The sequence below is a fragment of the Amblyomma mixtum genome, chromosome 1 (assembly GCF_055824585.1).
Source record: "Amblyomma mixtum isolate Tamu chromosome 1, ASM5582458v1, whole genome shotgun sequence".
Classification (NCBI taxonomy): domain Eukaryota; kingdom Metazoa; phylum Arthropoda; class Arachnida; order Ixodida; family Ixodidae; genus Amblyomma; species Amblyomma mixtum.
The window spans coordinates 310,369,199-310,391,416 of record NC_143012.1 but is presented as its reverse complement, the minus strand read 5'-3'; the positions used below and the strand labels follow the sequence as shown (position 1 = coordinate 310,391,416).

At 53.3% G+C, this 22,218-nt stretch overlaps 1 protein-coding gene across 2 annotated transcripts in view; it reads left to right on the top strand.

Moving 5' to 3' along the window:
- Positions 1-22,218, top strand: part of LOC149372411 (phospholipid-transporting ATPase VA-like) — a 122,006-nt gene that overhangs the window by 8,482 nt on the left and 91,306 nt on the right. For both annotated transcript variants that reach the window (XM_089566880.1, XM_089566878.1), the window contains exon 2: positions 3,042-3,570. In XM_089566880.1, the coding sequence (XP_089423006.1) occupies positions 3,059-3,570 (512 nt within the window). In that variant the 5' untranslated portion in view covers positions 3,042-3,058. The remainder of the gene's footprint in view (positions 1-3,041; positions 3,571-22,218) is intronic.

Below are 22,218 nucleotides of genomic sequence, written 5' to 3'. Positions count from 1 at the left end.
TAATTTCATAATCGGAAGCAAGACTGTTTACATTGAAGGGCGCCAAAAGCGTAAGGGGGCGCCGGGCTTGAGTACATGTCTGAGCGGCGCGGAGCCGAGAAATGACGTTTGACCGCACCGCAGCGTCCGGGATTCCGAAACAATGTCCGTACCTAACTGCAGCCTCGAGGAAGTGCAAGCGGACAGGGACACGGCCACCGCGTGCCCCGAACTCGTCAGTTCCTATCACTCCATCATTGCATAGACTAGAGAGGGTGGAGAAGGAAAAGCCTTGAGTATGCCGTATCGGTGTGTGGTCGCAGGGAGCAGTCAATGGCAGGCACCGGCAGTGTGGTAACATTGGCTTATTGCTGCATTATGTGACCATTGCTTCAGATGTCGCGACAAACGCGAGCGTCGACTCGTAAATGGGGATGCTATGCTGACCGGAGTAAATGGACTGAGGCAGGACATGTAAAGCGCGAAGCAGTCTTTTAAGGGAGGGGGGGGGGGGGGGGGGGGGGGGCAATATGCGTGGACACCGTGGAAAGGGAAGCGCAAGTCGGGAGGTGCGGCAGATCGGCAGGAGGTATGAGATCGAGAAAGTTTCTGGGGCACGGTGTGGCCGCTGTCATCACGTGGAGGGTACTGCACGGGGGCCTTTGTCTTGCAGTGGTTGTTAGTTTTAAGATGCTCTTTGTCCTCAACCTGGCTGTTAGACGTGGCGGCGGCCTGATGCGACGGAATCGCGACCGAAATGCAGGCTTCAACACACTACAGGTGTTGTTCTTTCTTTTTCTTATTGCGGGAATGTAGTTCGCAGTTGTTGCTGCGTACCACTCCGCATGCAACGACAGCAGTTGACTGAGAAAAGCGAGGGAGGGAGGGGGGGGGGGGGGGGGGGGGGGGGGGGCAGAGGGCTCATCACTCCCGGCAGGCTCGCATTATTGCGCCCTACAGGCGTGCATGCCGCGGCGGGCCAGACAGCGTGATCGTAAGCGAAGCGCCAGGAGCCGAGTGAGAGCGGCGTCCTTGACCGCACGCTGCGGCCGGTGAATCTGCCGCCGAGCAGGCGTCGACAACAACACCGGCGGTGCACGCTCGGTCGTCCCATTCGCGGTGGCCAACGGAAATTAGACGCCAGCTCTTGGCGCGCCAGTAGGAGCGCGATGCTTTCGCTGCATCGCGGGGCTTCTTTCCGGCGCCACGGGTGTCTTCCCTGCCCGCCGGGAAGGAGGACTTGCAGGAAGCCACAGCTGGGACGACGACGTGCTGCCATGCGCCGCCGCGCTTTTTGCTCTCCCGTCGTCGAAGCGCTGGCTCGCGGACAGCTGCCGACCATCTCAGCCGCTCACTTGTCGCTGCGTCGAAGAGGGAACAGCTATGAATAGGTTCCGCAGTGAAGGTGCTAGAGGAACTCTTGGGTGTTCCGAAGCGTTGTTCCCCTCGCAGTTTGGCCGCTTCGTCTCCCTTCAGGTGTCGCGCGTTCGGACAGATTCTTGGCAAACCGGGGACGATGGGTGAAGACGCGTGGGCCAGTTTATATAGCGTGGCTTGAACAGGAGTTGCGCTGTTCGTTGGAAAATGGAGTTGAAAGATGCCGCACATATCTTGTGCTTATTATTTTTTTTTTGCTTGAAACTTTACTTATTCAGTGCGGCCATCGGCAGAGATGAATGGGCGTAAGTTACGACGTAGGGTCCCCCGTTTAAGTCATCCTCGCTTCTTTATAGGAAGTATTCGCGTGATGTCACGATGGCCATTTTTTTTTTTTTGTCAGCTTCACCGGGACAGGCTGGAGCATGGGGCGATAAGCCGATTAGACATTGGTGCGGCCTCTCACCGCGTGCTCACTGTGCGCCAAAATGGCGGTTACTGTGACGTCGGTGCATGATATTCCCTATACCTAAATGAAGCGCTGTTTCTTATCCCGCAAACTGGCTGAAATTGTTGAACGGTACGCCCGCGCCGACGAGCAGTTGCGGCGTTGCATATTACGCAAACCTGGGGCAAAACAAAAATTTAAAACGCGAGTGTGCCGTATTTCTGCGTCCTTTTTGCGAATGACAACGCAGCCCCCGCTCAAGTCGTGCTGTATCAGCTGTCCCATTGCCAAGATGCGTGCCGTGGCACGGGGCTTTCTCCCAACTCTCCTCTGCCCTTGTGATTTTCGTTGGCACACGTCGCAGCTGCATGCCGGTTGCCTTGGTGGCCCGTTGACAATGGCTCGACATGCACGTGCAGGCAGAATTCCTCAGTCCTGACCTTCTTATCGGGTTCAATTTGGCGTTCGCAGTGATTAGCCCGTAACACGCGTTGTGTCTGAGCTAGTTGGTTTGATATACTGGGAAAGTTACAACCTTCCGGGGCAGCACAGCGCGCGGCGGAGGACACCTTCTCCCAGCAGCTTTTACCGCCTTTACCAGTACAGCACATGCTGGATTAGAATGGGACAGAAGTCCTTTATGGTTTATGGGGGTTCAACGTACCAAGGCGACTCAGGCTAGTGAAGGGCTCCGGACATTGCGACCACCAGTGGTTCTTTAGCGCGCACTGACACCGCACAGTACACGGGCCTCTAGAATTTCGCCTCCACCGAAATTCGACCGCCGCGGTCGGGATCGAACCTGCGTCTTTCAGGTCCGAAGCCGAGCGCCATAACCACTGAGCCACCGCGGCGGCTGGGAGGGATCTTTTGGTCGGATACAACTGCAGAACGAAGCAGCAGATGTCACTGAAAGGCGGTTCTCCAACCAGTATAGTGCCGGCCTGTTGTCATGACGTCGCGGTCAGCCGCCTTGCACCTGCCATGGCCTGTAGTAGGTGCACGCTAGGTCGACGCCTTTGGTTCGAGGACTTCGTTTCAGGGGCATTGACTGCTTCGTTCTCGAGTTTAAATCACTGGAGTTGTATGGAACTGTAGAACGATCTGGTGCAGGCAGGGCAGTGTTTCTTTTGTTCTTTTTGGGCGGCCCTTCCCTAACAAGTGTAGTACTCTCCTACCACATGGTCTGCAGTGGGGCATTGAAGCTCCTTGACCGGTGCGCGCTCCTCTTTTGCAGGGGCTGGCGGCGGCGGCATGGCGGCCGAGGATTCGAGCATGGCCTCGCTGTCGCTGGCCGCCGAGCGCGATGCCCCGCGGAGGCGGCGTCTGGGCCGCTGGCTGCGCGAGCTGCCCTGGCGCTGCTGGAGGCGCGGAGGCGGCAAGAACGGCGGCGGCGGCGCGGGCGGCTCGGGGTCCGAGCCCAACCGGCGGCTGGTGCCCAACCACACGGTGCCCGACGACACCCCGGCGGCGCAGCACCCAAACCGGGGCTTCGCCGACAACGCGGTGCGCACCACCAAGTACACGCTTCTGTCGTTCGTGCCGCGCAACCTGTTCGAACAGTTCCACCGGTTCGCCAACCTCTACTTCCTGGGCATCGTGCTGCTCAACTGGGTGCCGCAGATCAACGCGTTCGGCAAGGAGGTGGCCATGATACCCGTGCTCTTCGTGCTCGGCGTGACCGCCATCAAGGACGCCTTCGAGGACCACCGCCGATACGTGTCTGACAAACGCGTCAACAACTCCACCTGCCGCGTCTACAACAAGTGAGTGCCACCCCACCCTCTATCCTTTTTCAGGGTCGATCCGTCGCGTCGTTGCAGGTGTCGACGACCGATGAGCTGCGTGTGAGACAGGCGTGCCATGTTGCGACCTGGCAAAAAAAAAAAAAAAAATAATTTACAGCCACCCATGGGGGAGAGTAAAAAGGACACCCTTAGTGATAAACTTTATTGAGTGCATTGGTGGCAAACTGAGCCACCGGGTCCTGGCGCAGGGCCTTCTTCGGTGCTCTGGCGATCAAAGCGGTTATCGTCTCAGCCGGCACTTCCATGGGGCTTGTCGCATGACAAGCCAGCGTCTTCAGATGCAAAGCCGGGCCTATTCTGTGCAAGGACGCTCTCTCAAGAAACACGAGCGACCATGGTACGCATGACATACTTCGCAGTGTCTATTTCTTTAGCGAGACCCATATAGAAGCGGACAGCTCCGGACGTTGGATGCGTAGTTCTCCGGGCCGGTCTCGCTTGTCCGCTCCACTTTCCCCCGCCTTCAGGTCCTCCGCGTGTGAAGCAGTACGTGCGAGGCGCGTTGCGTAACTGTCTCCTCCGGTCTCGTTCCCAGTGCGCCTGTCGCATTTGTCGCTAATAGCGAGTCCCGCCGAAGTGTTCCGCCAAAGCGGCGGCGGTGCGCGATCAGGGACTTTCTTTCCCGGACAATGTTGTATACAGGCCGCCTTTTATACTTTCTCTCCCCTGGTGCGCGTTCTCTTTGTTAGACTTGCATGTCCCGACTCGATTTGACGATGTCGCGGCATGGCTTATTAGGTTGGCCGCACGAAAGACTTGTACCGGGACAGTGAGGCGGGCAGAACCTGTCGACGGTTCCGCAGTGCTTGCGTGCTGCTCAGGCGAAGTCTCTCATTGTGCGCGCCGGCTTTCGCTTTCATATGCGTCTACCGTGCACAGCCGCCGCTCTCCTTCCATTTGACAGAGCGCGGCGGATTGGCAAGCGGAAGTTCGCGCGCGCGCGCGCGAGAAGGCACGTCCGTCGCCGCCGCCGCCGCTGCTGTCCGCGTCGTGTCACCCAGAGGGACAGAACCGGGAAAACGCGGTTCGTCCGGACGTGTCCGCCCCTTCCGACTACACAGGTCCGAGCTGCGGACGCGGGCTGTCATTTTTGCCCCCCCCCCCCCCCCCCCCCCCCCCACCATACGCTCCGACGGGTTTCCGTCGCTCGTTTCCTCACGCGCTCGTCCATTGCTTTGACTTTGGGGTCTTCTTCAGCTCGCCGGTCGTCGTGAGTGCTCTGTCTCCGCACGCGCCTTAATTGCGCGTGTTCATTCGCGAACGCCCCCGAGAGGCCTTGAAACTTGGGAAAACGACCGCCGCTTCCTTTCTGCGCGGTGGTTCTCGTCTGGCGTCGCAGCTTGAAGCCGTGCGCATACGTCGTGCACGAAAGCGTGTGTGGCCGGCGCCTCCCTCCTCGGCCCGCTGCTGACCTTCGTGACGCCCCCCCCCCTTCCTCCTCCTCGCATCCTGTCCGCCTGTCTTGGCGTTTTTCCTCTTATCTATTCTTTAATACCCCCTCCCTCCCCAGCTCTGCGCAGCGGTAACCCCCAGCTAATTATAACTTCAAGTATTCCTGATAGTCCCTATGTCGGCGAAATTTGTCTCTTGAACCTTTGGCATTGAACTGAAGACCGCAGTCAACCACTGCGTATTGACTGTGTCAGACAGCGCACGTTTGTGGCGGCGGCTTGTGCGTGGACATGTGTAAATATCCCTCGGAACTTTTAAGGGACACTGATTAGCATGTAGCCCTTCCTTACCTAGGTGCCCGCATGTGTTGCTGTTTTCGCACGTAGACATTTCCACGTAGTGTTATACCTGGCCGTCCTCAAATTGCTCTCTAAACAGTTGCGGCGATCGGCACTTCATCCTTACACTTACATACACTTAAACCCTTCTTTTCTTCTCATCTGTGCGTATGCTGACTTGTCCAAGTAAACGGTATGTATTCCGTACAGACGGACAGCGCCCTTGATATCCTATCCCTCGGTCACTGCCAAGAGATTCCCCACTTTGTAGCATTTCCTGCTGGTCAGCTGTGTTGCATAACGGCAGCCTCGCGATTCTCGTTGGCCGTGTCTCCTTCTCTTCCTCGATCGCGTCTTGTGCCCGTGTGTACACAGCGCTTTTTTTTAACGTATTCCGTCGGAGCGGTCGCGGTTTTCCGTTGGCGAGCGGTCCTTTCCTGCCTTCCGCGTTCTTGTGGGCGCTTGCCCTTGGATCGAGTCAACTTGGCGCACCGATTTTACCTTTATTTCGACGCCCGACGACACTCGTCCAAAGCTTTGGCTGGTGTGGGCGGAAGTGGAGAAGGAGACGAAGGTCGCGAGAAGGAAATAATACTGCTGACATATATTTCAGAGCGCTTTTTTTTTCTCGGCTGGCGCCCTTTCCACGGTGTGCGGGGCTCGACAGCAGGCGAATGCATTTTGAAGAGGCAGGAAGACGAGATGATGCTAGGAAGAACCGCGTTTTGCTGCTGGAACATTTTTGTAGTCCCCCCTTTTTGCCGGCTGTGTGGCTGCCAACGTTTCTATTTCGTCGCGAGGGCGCAGATTTTTCGTTTTGTTTTGTCTCGTTATACCTTCCACACCGCGTTTCGCGCTCTATTTTTTCTTTTTTGTTTTCAAAAAGTTGGCTGTCGCGGCGGCAGCGACGACGAGGAAGAGAAAACAGTCGGCGTCTTGAGCGACGGCTTGTCGACGACCCTCGTCCCGAATGCGTCGAATGCGTGCGTGAGATGCGAAATAAAATTCATCGGGAGGACGCAGACGATGCGTGTATGCACGCATCGCCTGCGCCATGCGCCGACGGTGGCGCAGACGACGACACGCTCGCCGCGCCGGCCGCCATTGTGGTCGGTCGCCGATACTCCGTCCTGAGCGTATGGATCTGGAACGTAGGCCTGAGCGCATACTCTGAGTCGTCTCGACGGTGGCTGCGCCCCGCTCGAAGCGAAAGCGAAATCGCATGCTGCGGCGGGGCGCGCCCCGCGAGAGTACTTTGACCTCTAAATTTGGGCACGCCAGGTCGCCTGAATGATTCCTGCGTCGCCAAGCGGTGCTGACGCAGTGCCGTTGACCCGGAGACGAAGGGGAGAATAGTAACCGGGCTTTGGCGATCTAAACGGACGGGGAAACGTTGTATACTGTATCGCTGGTGAAGAAAATTTGCTGACTTACCTTTCTGGCGCCCCGATTATTTGTGTCGCTGTTATTTGTCATCTTGTCGCTGGATATATACGCGTTCTTTGTGTGGCATCCACGCATCTAAATAATCCCATTTTGTGCAGCTGCGTAAATATTCGAGGAATCTTGAGCTCGATCGCCTCGCGATCAACCTCTTGCGCCCCGTCGATTGCGTTCTCCTTCTCATGGCGGCCACTCTGACACCATGACGGACCGCCGGCTGTAAGTTCTGCACGTTACGTGTCCTGCCCGTATCAATTTCATTTTAATTTCCGCTAAAATGACCCCAGTTTCGTTTCGCTCTCCGTGGTGTTCCCTTTTGTGTCCGGGTATATTAACGGCACGGCTTGTTGATACAGCGCGTGCTGCTTAGCACGAGTGAGCCCCGGCTAATCACTTCACTAGTGGATCTTTGCATGTGAAGGCAACACTGCCTCTTTTGTAGCCGCGCCGTAGTGGAGGGCTACGGCTCGGTTTCGTTCACCTGGGATTCTGAAAGCTGATATCTCAGCTGCACGGGCGATTTTTCGTTTCGTCTCCATCGAGATAACCTGCATGCTCAGCAGACAAACGCCTTGGGGCCACTGTGTCAGCGCGGCGGGTATGCACGTACAGTCTTTGTCAAAAGTAACCAGGCTGCATGGTTTGTTTCTAGCTCGTACAGTGGAGCCCTTACAGCTTCCCTGAAGCTGTAATGGTTGTTAAAGGTAAGGACTGCGGGTCTTCTTACCTTCGAACAACTTTTGATGTTTAGGAAAGTAACAAGGGCTTCACCATGCATGCTAGAAGCAAACCATGCAGCCTGGTTATTTTTGACAAAGGCTGTACATTGCAGAAGTACCGCTGAAGGTATACAACGAAGCAACGAGAACGGAGACCATCCTTTCGTTCGTTTCCCTCTTCATTTATCTGTCCAGTCGTTTTATGTATTTTTATAATCGTATCTCTTTTTGTATGATCAACGCTGTGCTTCTTCCATCGTGTTCGCCCTTCGGTGCCGCACCCCCTCCCCGAAAGAAGCGGTTGTCGTTTTGCCGGCCTTTACACACACTTGGATGGGTGTCTTCACACCCCGTCGCCGACAACGCGGCGCTCCGTTTTTGGCGCGTTTCGACACCCCCATTTCTCATCATTTGCTCTGCTTTTTTCTTTCTTTCGGCACTCTTCGGGGAGGGGGGAGCAGCAGCAGGCAGGCGCCTTGCTTGAACGGCTGCCAGCGGCCGCCGGCGCGCCAAAGACAACAGCGCGCGGAAAGCGCGCCGGCCGCCGCGAAGATTGACGCCTTCCTTCCGCGCCCCGGAACGCGCGTTATGACGCGTGCCCGTCCGTCCGTCCCCGTTGGACGCGGCGCTTGTCAGTTTGTTGCACTTTCGCCGCGCCGATCGGGTGGCGCTGGTGGCGCGCATTCGCGCTGATGCGGTTAAGCCAAGTGAAACGAAACTGACATTGTGGCTTTGAAGAAGACGCTTTGGGGTACGCTGTCTCTCCTCTCCGAAATTGGATCAGTTTCAAAGACATGTCAGAGAAAGCTTTATGTCGGCGCTGTGGGCGTATACTAGCAAAAAACGCAGGTGCTGAATAAGATTCAACGTTGACGACATGGCTGGGGCTGATGTTTTCCTAGCGCACGCTGCATCCCATCAACAGGCCACTGAGCCATCCCGATGGAATTCGTTTTATCGATCCGCAAATGGCGCAGTGGTTTCGACGAAGACAGGTTATTAGCTGAACTGTATGCGACAGCTGTCACACGAGGGGAGAGTACTAGTAATCTGTCACAAACTCATCACCCGCGTACCAGCGCTGTGTTGCGTACGGTGCGTATTCTGTTCTCTTTAATGACCCTGTGTTTCTTGTTTCGAACTTGTTTAATGACACGTGGTTAGGACTGAGAATGAATTGAGGTACTGGTGGTTCCGGGCGCTGAAGCTGCACTGATGTTTGCCGTCTGCGATCCTTGGCTGAGCTTGTAAAGAAGACCTTTGCCGGTTGTGTCATCGTACCCCCTGCGGTCGGCGTCATGGATTCTGAAATTAGTTCTTTATTTTGAGATTTGTTTGGTTTGGAATCTTACATCTCAGAGACTAAAAAAATGAAACGGAATGTAGTGTTAATTTGCAAGGGAATTTCTGTCAGCCATGTCTCTGTTGTGTCCCCTTATTGCTTTTGTGTGTGTGCGCCCCCTCCTAACGACCACTCGCATTCCCCTCCTAACGACAGTTCGCATCCTCCTCCTAACGACCACTCAATCCTCCTCCTAACGACCACTCAATCCTCCTCCTAACGACACTTGCCCCTCGTCGCACGCTGTCACCAGATGCCCCCCCACGGTGCGCCCCCGCACCCTCCTCCTGTTCTGGGAAGCCACTCCCTCCCGTGGACGCTTCTCAGCTCCCTCCTTTCTTCGGGCGGCCAGTTCGGCTCCTACCTCGGTCGACGCTGGTCGCACCCTCATCGGCTTTAAATAAACGAAGTCTAAAAGTACCGTGTGCGTCTTTCGCTGCATTCAACACAGCGACCGGACACGACAGTGGCGACGAGAAAGTGGATTCGACCCGCGCTACGCAACGCTATTGACAAGCCATGGCTACGCGAGGGTTTCCCAATCAGATACCAGAGTTCAACGGCTCATCGTGGTCATCGTGGGTTGGACGCCTTCAGTTCTACTTTGAAGCTAACAACATCACAGACCCAGCCTTGAAGAGGGCCAACCTGCTGACGCTGTGCGGGGAGCAGACCTACGATACTGTCTGCGCCCTTATTCAGCCAAGCACACCAGCGGCAGTGTCTTACGACGACATCGTAAAAGCGCTGCAAAAGCACTACGACCCAAGGCCATCCGAGGTCTACAGCCGGGCTCGCTTCCAACGACGAGATCAACTGGGAGGAGAAACTGTGAGCGCCTACGTAGCCGCGCTCAAGAAGCTCGCTGCCGACTGCAATTTTGGAACGCTGTCGACAACAGCTACCGGGCAGGAGGGAGACGCAGCTTCTTCTGCTAACACCACCATGCTTCCCTTGGACGTGATGTTACGTGACAGATTTGTGTGCGGACTGAGTGACGAGTCACTGCAGCAGCGCCTGTTCGCTGAGAAGGACCTCACATTCAGCAAAGCTTACGACATCGCCGTTCGAGCGGAGAGCGCCGGTCACCAGCAGAGGGATTCGCCGGAACACCGAGCCGGTACACCAGACAAGCAACCAGGTGCGCAAGCCTTCTGTTGTTGTAAAATCGGTCAAAAAGGCACAACGCTGCTGGCGGTGTGACGACCAACACAACCCCCAGGGATGTCGATTCCAGTCAGCCACGTGTAATTTTTGCCACAAGCGAGGGCATATCGAAAGAGCATGCATTACGAAACGGAGACTTGCCAAGATAAAGTCACCTTCCCAGCCTAATCACAGCGTCAACGCCTCAGAGAATACGCCGCTATCTGATCTCCATGGAGCAACATCAGCAACACCATCTGTGTTGTACGACCTGAACACCATGAATCTCGGCACGCGACCGAAGATTTTTACAGAAGTAAGCGTACATCACCAGCTGATTAAGTTCGAGGTGGACTCCGGCGCAGCCTGTACTCTGATCAGTGAGGACACGTTCCGAACTTCATGGCCATCTGACGCACCCGCCCTGCAACAAGACGACACGCACCTGCGAACGTGGTCAGGACAGAATCTGCCACTATTGGGCTCTGCCAACGTGCAGGTTAACTACAACGGCCAGACCCATACGCTACCTCTGCTTGTTGTGAAGGGCACAGGATCAAGCCTTCTAGGGAGAAATTGGTTTTCTCCACTAGGCGTGATGATATGCGGCATACACCAGACGCCGAGCCAGAACATGGTTGGTAAACATCAAAACGCCGATGCGCTAAGCCGTCTGCCACTAGACGCAACTGTTGACGAACCATTTCCACCAGGAGACGTTCTGATGTTCGAAGCACTGCCAGAACCTCCGCTTACAGCAGGCACAGTTGCAGCATCTACGCAGAAGTGCGCAGCTCTCCGGCTAGTTTACACAGCTGTTCAACAAGGCAACGTGCATAAACTCAAAGGGGACAACTTCGACGCTTACCGCAGGCGAGCTACAGAGTTGAGCACCCATCGCGGCTGCATCATATTTGGGTCCCGAGTTGTGATGCCGAGAGAACTACGCGCACAAGCTATGTCTCTCATCCACGCCGGACATCGGGGCATCGTTGCAATGAAAAAGTGTGCCAGAAGCTACTTGTGGTGGCCTGGCATTGACAACGACATCGAAACAGTGGTGCGAGATTGCAAGCCTTGCCAGAGCAGCCGGAGCGCCCCGCCGAAAGCTCCTGTCCCAGAATGGGAAAAGCCAGACACACCATGGCACACACTGCACATTGATTTTGCAGGACCAATTGAGGGCTGCACTTTCCTTGTGGTCGTAGATGCCTACACAAAGTGGCTTGAGATAAGGCAAATGGGACAGACGACTTCGGCAGCAGTCATTGACAACCTCCGATCACTATTTGCAACGTTCGGCCTGCCGCGCAAGGTAGTGTCGGACAACGGAACACCGTTTGTGTCTGCGGAGATCCTCAAGTTTTATCGCGACAACGGGATCTCATCAGTTACATCGGCCCCCTACCACCCAGCGACAAACGGACAAGCCGAGCGCTACGTAGCCGAGCTAAAACGCGCCCTTGAAAGAGATCAGACAGGCTCGCTGCAGCGCCGCCTTGCGCGCTTTCTCTTCAAGCAGCACACGACGGTTCAGAGCACAACAGGCGAGACCCCCTCGAAAATGATGTTCGAGCGTGAAATGCGAACCCAGCTCACAGCCATCCTCCCCGAGCCAAAGGCAGAGACGTTCCGGGAAGAAAAAGCAATTCCGCGCTGCGGCACGCTTAATGAGGGGCAGCGCGTCCTCGCCCGACAGTTTCTGAAAAAGCCACGCTGGGAGGAAGCTACAATTGTCAGACGCATAGGCCTGCGCTCTTGGCTCGTCAACATACATGGCACAGTAGCGCGCCGACATCTCAACCAGCTGCGTAGATTTACGACGCCGTCTGAGAGCTGTCCGCCAGCGGAGAGAACACGTGCACCATCTTCCCACATAGCCTGGCACCCCTTCCCGGAAGAAGAGACTTCGCCCAGGACAGACCTAGGAGACACAGCGAACAACAGCCAGCCTACAAGTGTTTCTCCCCCGAGCGCACAAAGCCAGCGCGCCTCCACGCGTGAGCGCCGACCCCCTGCACGATACCAGGCAACTTTCTAAGGGGGAAGGAAGTGTTGTGTCCCCTTATTGCTTTTGTGTGTGTGCGCCCCCTCCTAACGACCACTCGCATTCCCCTCCTAACGACAGTTCGCATCCTCCTCCTAACGACCACTCAATCCTCCTCCTAACGACACTTGCCCCTCGTCGCACGCTGTCACCAGATGCCCCCCCACGGTGCGCCCCCGCACCCTCCTCCTGTTCTGGGAAGCCACTCCCTCCCGTGGACGCTTCTCAGCTCCCTCCTTTCTTCGGGCGGCCAGTTCGGCTCCTACCTCGGTCGACGCTGGTCGCACCCTCATCGGCTTTAAATAAACGAAGTCTAAAAGTACCGTGTGCGTCTTTCGCTGCATTCAACACAGCGACCGGACACGACAGTCTCCATGCGCACATTAAACGGTGGCTCAGTGGTTATGGTGCTCGGCTGCTGACCCGAAAGACGCGGGTTCGATCCCGGCCGCGGCGGTTGAATTTCTTTGGAGGAGAAATTCTAGAGGCCCGTGTACTGTGCGATTCCAGTGCACGTTAAAGAACCCCAGGTGGTCGAAATTTCCGGAGCCCTCCACTACGGCGTCTCTCATAGCCTTAGTCGCTTTGGGACGTTAAACCCCATAAACCAAACCAAACCAACCAAATATTCATGTTTAGTTGTGACCTCCGATTGCTTCATCGGCGGAGCCAAATCAAAGTTGCTGCAAAAGCTGACCCTCGAGGTGTCAGCAGCAAATGCCCTTACCTCCGAGAAGCTCTTCGAAACTGTGTACCTTTGCACACGCCGTTTATCTACGCATGCAGCTTGTGTGCATAGCTGTATAGATGCAGATAAGAACGATGCCTGCCTCGCGTACGCTGTTACCGCACGCAGCGAGTCGCTCGAGCCGGCCGGAAGCGCGAGAGACTCTGCATTTATCACGGCGCAGAGACTGGGAAAATATCGTCCTTCTGATAGCAGTGAGTTTTAGCATACCGCTGTTGTTCACTGCTCGCTCCTTGAGGCAATAGCTCCATGAGTAGTTTCTTGTGACGGTCGAGGGCGATGCGGTAAGGTGAAGCGCTCTGTCGGACCCCTTCAGTGTGACTGCGTCCAGAAGTGCTCATTGCGCGTCGTGTACCTCCGCAGCAAGCGCACATGAGCGGCGGCAGGGGCGATATGCGGTGTGTGTTAAAGCTGTCTAATGTCCTGCGTACTCATCTTTACTGGACTCGGATACAACTCAAGAACGCATCGGCTGTTCCCCGTCAAAGGGTTCCCTTCCAGTCAGTGGCGTCGACCGATTCTCATGACCCTGCTAGCGGGACAAGGCAGGGAGTGGCGCCACAATGGAGGGACAGGTCTACCCCTGACCACAGAGGGAAGGGATTATCCCCTTTCATCTACCACTTCCCCCTTTGTCACACTTGCAAGGTCAAGAGAATCGGCCGACGCCATTGGCTGGAAGGGGGTCCTTTGACGGGGAGAAGTCGCTTCTTTCTTGACTTTCATCCGACTATAGTTCGGCAGCAGCGGCGCGAAAGGCGACGACAAAGCGCTGCGTTCTGGCTGGAACGGCCTGTCTCAGTGTAATGTGACGAGCCCTGGTCAGTTTTCATTCCACGTGGGTACCGGACATGTCGTCGCTGCTGAAGTCAGTAACAACTCCTCTTCCGACTCGATAACGACCGAACTTGCTGCTAAGGGTCGCCGTGCAGTGCGCCGTGTCTGTGACCCGATAAACCGCGAGTTGGTTTAACTCTCGTCCCTCGTCGGAAGTGCTGAATCTCTAAACGACGCCTTCTTGCACGGAGTGAAATCGTTCCCGCGAGCTAAGTGTGTCACTGCAGCTGAAGACCACAGCGCGCGTAGTGCGGTGCGCGCCTTCTCCTCGCGGGAGGAGCGCGGCACTTCCAGGTCGCGGCGCGCGAGAAAGCGCGCAAATGAGCTCGGCGCGAAGAGCGAGAGGAGCGCGATGTGTGTCTCTCTTCCGCGCGGGCACAACGCCACGTCGCGCTCACGTGGCGTCGTCGTCGCCGTCGTCGGCGGGCGCAGGAAACCCGGTTATAAACGGGGCTGGGCTCTCCCCCTTCCTCCACCACGCGCGAGATAAGCGAGAGCGCTCCTCCGCGCTCCAGACCACGTGGCGATCGGAGAAAACCGGGCTGGCTCCCGCGCCCCTGCAGGTAGTTCGGCACACACCCTCGGTGCTGTTGTGTGTCGTAGACTCGTAGTACAGCACTGCGGGCGTCTTCTCTCCGTGGCTGCCGCGCTGGGGGTGTCGCAAGGAGCGGCGGGACCGGGACTTGCGCCGCTGCGCTCAGGGCGTTCACTACTCTGCCTCTTTGCGCAATGGCTGCACACGTACTCTGCACACACACTTTGTGCCACATGCATGTGGGTGGCCCCGTTTGCGGCGCTGCCTGCTGCTGCCAGATATATGTGCCTCGCGGCTAGGCTGTCGTGCACCCACCTTCTCTCGTAATATCGTTCTTTTCGCTTTGTACAACCCCTCGGCCGACTTGCGACACGGATGTGCCCGTGATGGTTGTGTACCTCCGCGGTCGCACCGTACATTACCAAGCTGCGGGGCGTGACCACATTTAGCCGGCGTGCGTCGAATAGCGCGCGGACGAGGAGTGTCACCGTGAAGGCATTCACGTTTGTGTGAGCCTCACCAAGCCGCACGCACCGCCTTGCACGCTTCCTCTCTCGCCCGGCGCGAAACTCAGCGCGGCCGTTCAGCAGCGAACGCTGTGGTGTAGATCAGCGGAAGTGTGTCGTGGAATCGCAGCTCCTTTGCTCTCTGAGAGCTTAAAGCGCTTTACATGATGGGTGTGCTTGCGCTCGGTTGCGCTATATCAGGGGCCTAGCCAGGAGGGTGCTTGTGGGGCTTCAGCCCCCCCCCGAAATTTTTTTCCAACTGTCACGCACCGCTGACCAAAACAACCGCCGGTGCCGGCCGGAAGTCGTTCGGGATTTTGTCACCTACAATATCTTTTCAGACTAGAAAAGACATTTTGGCGCGAACATTGCTAGATCGGGTTGGATTTCGTGGCAACGCCCTTGCACCTGGAGTCACGTAACGCAAGGAGCCCCACCCTAGCACAAGCTTTCAAGTGCCTATCGATGGCAAACGGGCTTGCCGCGGCATATCGCGGCGGCCGCGGAGTCTACGGAGCCACGCATTTCAATTGGGAACATAGATTCGGAAGCTACGCATTTGAGTTACGCATTTCAAATACGCATTTCACTTGTCTAGACAGCGCGTAGCGTTATCTAATGCACAACGGCATTGTCAATGACAATGCAGTTACTATACTTGCGTTTAATAATAATAATAATAATAATAATAATAATAATAATAATAATAATAATAATAATAATAATAATAATACTTTATTGCGCCAAATATTTAAAAAAAATGTACAGAAATCCGGCCTGCCAAAGCCTCATAGGGCTTGAGCGGCAGAGCCCGACAGGCAGCGGAACCGCGCAGACATACACACAGGCAAAAAAAAAAAACACGTTCAAAATAACGGACATCAAATTAGTATGACGGTGAGAACAAAATAGACACAAGACTCATGTTACATGAAGAAAAAAAAAATCCTCATCAGATTAAATCGCAAGGAAGAAAAACCAAAGTGGCATGACAATACCTCAGATCAGTGCAATAAATACAGCAGTAACCAATGAAATCACAAGATTTACTTGACAGGTGGTAAAGCACATGCATGATGTCGTAAACCCTCTAATTAATTTATCGCAGCATCTTTTTTATTTTGTATTTAGTTTTTGCCCGGCGAACACTTGGAGGTAACCTGTTAAAGTGAAAGGGAACGTAATAATCTCTTACACGCCTTCCATATCTTGTAGACCGTCGGGGAATACAAAAAGGTTCCTTCGGTCGAAGAGACCGTGTGGGAACATACGGAATCTTATAGTCACTAAGCCAAAAATGTTTCAGGACGATCGTTTCCATCAAAAGGCGATCAAAATCAGGTAGAGAAAATACCTTAAAGAGATCAGAATTGGAGGGAAGGCCTAAATCATAGCCGATATTTTTTAATAAAGATCGTAGGAGAGAATTAATCCTGCACTTCCAGCGAACTGCACAGTGACCATAAATCGTTATGCCATAGCGCAGTATGCTATAACCAAGGGCGTTTACGATAACTTTGCGTATTGAAAGCGGCATGTAGTACCTGATGTTGTAAAGCACACAGGAGACGGTTCGGAGCTTTTTACAAACGTGGGGCAAGTGATCATTCCATGAAAGAGCACTGTCAAAGTATAATCCTAGGTATTTCACTGTATTTGTATAGCTCAAGGGTACACATTGACATTGGGAACAATCAGATCCGTGCAAGAAAAGGTGATGGTTTAAATCTACCTTCTTCATCGGGCTGTGAAAGCATATAAGCTGAGTCTTAGAGCTGTTAATTTTAATTAGGTTGTTTGAGAACCAGTCCATAGAAATTATTGCTGCAGCTTGAAGAGAAGAAATTGAGTCAGAGTAGTTCGGTGACTGGGTTACAAGTACAGTATCGTCAACGTACTGGTACAGGCCTACAGGAACAAAGTTTGAAAGGTCATTCACGTAGACGTTAAATAACAGGGGACTAATTATAGAACCTTGCGGGACGCCAGCTTTAATTAACAAAGAAGCGCTCTTTGCCCGGCCAATAGAGATATATTGCGTTCTCTGCAGTAAAAAATTTTCCAAAAGCGAAAGAAACGCTCCACGGAAGCCTAACTTGGACAGTACAATATTGACACATCCAATATTATATCGTTCTCCTCAGGGTACAACACAAGGATTATACTTTGACAGTGCTCCGAATCTGTCGTCTAAAATTTTTATTTCAGTTAATCAAAGGTCAGTACAATATTGACACATCCAATATTATATCGTTCTCCTCAGGGTACAACACAAGGATTATACTTTGACAGTGCTCTTTCATGGAATGATCACTTGTCCCACGTTTGTAAAAAGCTCCGAATCTGTCGTCTAAAATTTTTATTTCAGTTAATCAAAGGTCAGTACAATATTGACACATCCAATATTATATCGTTCTCCTCAGGGTACAACACAAGACAACGCCATGATTTTACAGTAACACCATTAAACGCACGAATTAACACCTTTAAGTACTCCTTTTTCCCCAGAACGATTACAGACTGGAATAATCTAACTAATGATGCAGTAACCCAAACTTCACTAAAAAGGTTTGAAAGCCACCTTTAACTTTTTTATAATGTCGTACCGCTACATTTCTTTGTTTCGTTTTTACTTTTTGAAATTGTTTCTTGATCTTAAATTGTTCTTGATTGTTTGCTTGTTCCTGAGGTCGTTTTTGTTGTTTCCAGAATTTATGTATTGTGTGCCCACCCTGCGAAGGTCTTGTAAAAGATCGCAGTATCAATAAATAAAAAATAAATAAAAAAATAACACACTGTGACACACGCTGTCAAAAGCCTTGCTGACATCCAGAAACAGTGCACACACCACTTGGTTACGTTCAAAAGATCGATTTAACATGTCAGAAAAATCCTCCAAAAGCATTTCCGTCCCTTTACCTTGTACAAAACCATATTGACACGGTGACAGGATTTTGTGCTTATCTAAAAAACTTGTCATTGTAAACAGCAGATGTTTTTCTAATATTTGAGTCAAACAGGGCAAGACTGAAATAGGACGATAATTCTCATACCTATTACGTGCACCACCTTTGTGAATTGGGGTAACTATAGCCGCTTTCATGTTCACCGGGATCATGCCGCTTGAGATAATGCTGTTGAACAGCGACAGCAACACGCCTTTAAGTATGTCGAACAAGGTTCGCAAATCATCAACTGAAATGCCATCTATTCCCACAGATCTATTGCGTTTAAGACCAAAAATAATTGAACAGAGGTCATCCTCACTTAGCAAAGGTAGGTGTGCAGATTCAACTGTGCTGTTCTTCAGAGTACAAAATAAGGGATTCTGTTGCGCACTGCCCGAAACTTGCGAGAAGAACCTGTTGAATTCATTAGCTATTTTTTCTTCATCAGTGCCGAAATACGACACAAAATCTTTGCCATCATTGCCACGCCTATTGACACCTCGTAGATTGTTAATCAAAGACCACGTTTTTCTAGTATCAGAGCCTGCATTCTTGAACTTGTTACGAAAATGTACTCTTTTAGCCTTTAATCCCTCCACAAATTCTATGAAGAGGCCGCGCTGCAACGTGAGCCCCCCCCCCCCCCCCCCCCCCCCTCCGAACAAAATTTCTGGCTACGCCACTGCGCCATATGGAGCCGCGGCTGCACATCTCGATTGTGTCACTATCTCTCTTTCTTGCTGTTATTAATTTCCTTTTTTTTTTCTGACTTCGCTTTCTGCCGGACGCTCGCTGTATCTCATTTACTGCCCCATGTCGAGGCAAGCAGTCGGCGATATTAATTTTCATGCCTCCGCAATAAGCTGTTCGCGCAAGCTGTGCTGTGCAGCTCCGCACCGGGATACGGATAAGAGCTGGAAACACTGCATAAGTGCGCGACGAGAGGAGAAAGGTGCGCGTTATCTCTGCCTCGTGCCCCCTTTTGGGCCGTCGCGATTGCTGCCTGTTGGCTTTCTGAGAACGACGCTTCGCCACTATACACAGGGCGCGAGCGTGTGTTTGTGTGTGTGTTTGCGCGCGTGCGTGCAGGTTCGCAATCGCAGCGAAGTGCCGCTGGGATCCGGTAAAAACCAGTATCGGCGGTTTTTTTTTTTTGTCACGCACGGCCGCCTTTGTGTTTGACGTCGCGACAAGTGGCCCCCCATCGACGTTGGGAGCGTGTCTGTGTCCGCGATACAGCGGACACTTCTCACGAAGCGTTCCCGATGCGACTGCGAGCCGTACCGAGATATCTTGCGGAGGTGTGCATGCGTCGAGAGCTCTGCCCGTTTCTTTGTTGTTTTTTTTCCCCCTTTCTATCGCCGCGAAGCGCACTTATTCAAGCTGGGTTGCTGCGCTGCTCGAGTTCACGAAAAAAGGCTTGCGATGAGGAAGGGACTTGCAAGTGCAGTGCTATACGCTGGGTCACTGACAACTAACAGTGACAGCTAGTGGAGAAGCTTGGGCTCGATTTATTGCTAGGTTTCTCTAGTGTAAAGAAATGTTTGGGAATAATACTTGCGGGACGGTTACGAGTGTTGCAACGCGGATAGTCCGACGTCGAGAGGTCGCTGTCGGGAAGCTCAAACGGAAGTATCGGCTTCTGGGGCACAGCCACGGCTTTCTTGAACACAATCGATCGCATATCGAGCAGCTGTAGCCGAGCTGGTTGTCCACAAACTATTTCGTGAATGTTTTTGTGAAGCCTCGGTCTTCAGTGCTGCCTTGGCTTGCCGATTTCATTGTCACGCTTCTGACTCGGCGGCTCCTACTGCAGGGTATTCGCTTTAAGTCGCATTTCTGCTGACTTCGTGGCACGTTAGGCAAGATTGCTTTGCCGGGCTGTAGGCGTTTTCTCTCCAGCTGGGTCGCTCAGGGGTCTGTAGGTCCTTCTTCCTCCATGACATTGCATCAACAAGATGGCGCGTGGGTGAGTTGGACGTTTTTTATCTTCAGAACGCTTGTGTCGTCTTGTTGCTATTGCCCTCCTCAAGATATCAATGGCGCCTACCCACTGCCGGGGAATGTCCAAGACGCAGTCGCGGCGACAGGTGCTCAAAGACGTTCTTTTTAAAAAAAATAATGGATTGAGAGATTAAAATTAAGAACAGATTGGTCTGCACGGAACGCTGTCACGCATGACGTCATTGCATGGGTACCAATCGGTGTGTTGTGCTGCACGTTGCCATGAAAGCCGCACCCACTCTGATGCGGACGCCTCCGAGGATGCATTTTTGAGGAACGAGGTGATGACATCTAATGTTGCAAAATGTGTATTTGACCTTGCTCGTGCAGAACAAACTGTTAGACATGGCGCTCTTTGGACAAACCGCCTTTGCTCTGTAAAAATGATCAAAATCAAATCATCACCAAAGCGCCCCTAGATGTATTCGACCTCAGCTCGAGCGCAATTTATCAACATCGCTGTAGGCATTCGGTGTGCTGCAACCGTGCGTGGAGTCAGTTTCAGCAGCGCCGTACGGTAAACAGGGTCACTACGATAACTGTCACAGTACGCATAATATGGCTAGGCTAGTTTGGCAACGCTGGCAACGCGTAACCGCGTTTCTCGTACGCTTTCCAACTGTGCTAAAACTCTATTAATGTCTCACTAAACACGCTATAGCAATATCAGTTTTCTGCGGGTCGGACGGTGGAATGAAGCGGGGGATATCAATTACGTATGCGCCAAATTGCTTTGCACTAACTGCGTAGTTTATCAGTTTTGTCCCTCGTGGGGTGTCACATGCCTTGTATAAATTCGGCGGCCTTCTAAGAACGTCGAAAAGTTGGCACCTGTGTGTGTCCTTTCACGTGCGTGTCTTTCCCACCGCTCCAGTCGTCGTAAATGCACGTACGCTGCACGAAAAACAAATGCCTTAAATTTCCACTCGCGTAACTTCGTCGCAGGGACGCAGGACAAGATGAGCACATGTGCCGACGATACCTTAAAACTTCCGCACGCCGCTGTGAAGCACATATAGAGAGAAAAATTGTGAACTGAGGTTTAACGTCCCGAAGCGACACGCGTGGGCTGTTAGGGACACCGTAGTGGAAGATTACGGATTAGTTTAGACAGCCTGGGGGTTCTGTAACGTGCGCTGGCATGTGTGGTACAGCACAGTGGTGCCTTTCGTGTTTCGTTTACATCGAGATAAGGCCGCCGCGACCGGGATCGAATTCTGCGACCTTGGGATCAGCAACCGAACGTTCAAGTCACGATTAACCGCGGCGAGTTCACCATTAATATTTGTGATACGAACCAGCTAGCCCATACGAAGGTACTTTTTCCTTTTTTTTTTCTTTAACGGCGGTTATTGCTTCATGGCATGCAGTCCACAAATTATATGGATGGGAAACGGTTTTGCCAAACGAGTGAGATCCAGAAGGGACCGATGGGGTATTCCAAGGCTGCTGCACGGTCCAGTGACACAGATCCGTTGCTGCCGCATGCCGGACTCTCGTTGTTCTTAGTGCGGGGTGGATGAAGGCCCAGTCTTTGTCAAAAGTAATGAGCGCACGGAGTCCGCTTCTAAGCCGCGTGTGGGGCTGTTGTGGCATCCGTGGAAGTCCTAACTTTCCGGAGGGATAATGAGTAAGGACTACAGAGTTCCTCTCGCCTTCAGGAGGTTTGGAACGCTGGCGAATAGCATGGCCCCAGTGCGAGCCCCTTGGGATCTGTACTTTTCGCGGATGCTGTACTTCTGCAGCCTCTCTGCAAGGCACCCCGAATGTGCTCTCCACGCGTTTTGTGACCGCGAGGTCGCTGTCGAGCCAATTACGTGGGCGGCGTTGCGCCTGCGTGATGTGCGTGCGTGAGTTCGTGTGCGGAGCTGCGCGCTATAGTGTATACATGGCAGCAACCGTCTCGGCGACGCAGAGAGAGGTGGCCGCTCGGGCGTTAAGCCCCTCTTGTGGTTTGCCGCGCTGCTTTGCTTGTTCCCCTCTCGCCGTCTGGGATCCGTGGCGTTTGTCTCTCCCCCGCCCGGCTAATAAGTTTTCCTGTTGGCTGCGTTGCAGCATGCGCGCGCGTTCGCGCCGATATAACGGTTACAAGGCCGCCCCCGGCGCACAGTCCGATCCGAGCTGGCGCGCCACGAGCGTTATCTTGAGAGAGAGAGAGAGAAGAGAGGCGCGCAAAGGGCTCCGGGAAGGGGACGAGAAAAGGTGGATACCGCGGGAAAAAGCAAAAAGAAATGTCTCTGAGTGCAAAAAGAAAATGTCGCTGGATAACTCGCCGTCGACTCTGGAGGTGTGTATGCGTGTGCACCGTACAGAGCGGCAGCCGCCTCCAAGGTTGTGGCCTTGGGAACCCTGCCTCTTAACTCTTTTAGAGCCGCTTTCTCTCCTCCTCGCCCCCTTCTCGTTTGTCTATAAATTCTCTCCCGCCCCCACGCCCTCGTCTGTCGACTCCGCTCTCGGTGGTGGTCGTTTCTCTGTTCAAGCGTATACTTTACTTTCTTTTTTTCTTTCGCTCTAATTTTCTTTATTTCCTTCTGGCTTTTTCCTTGTCTCTTTCTTTCTTTCTTTCTTTCTTTCTTTCTTTCTTTCTTTCTTTCTTTCTTT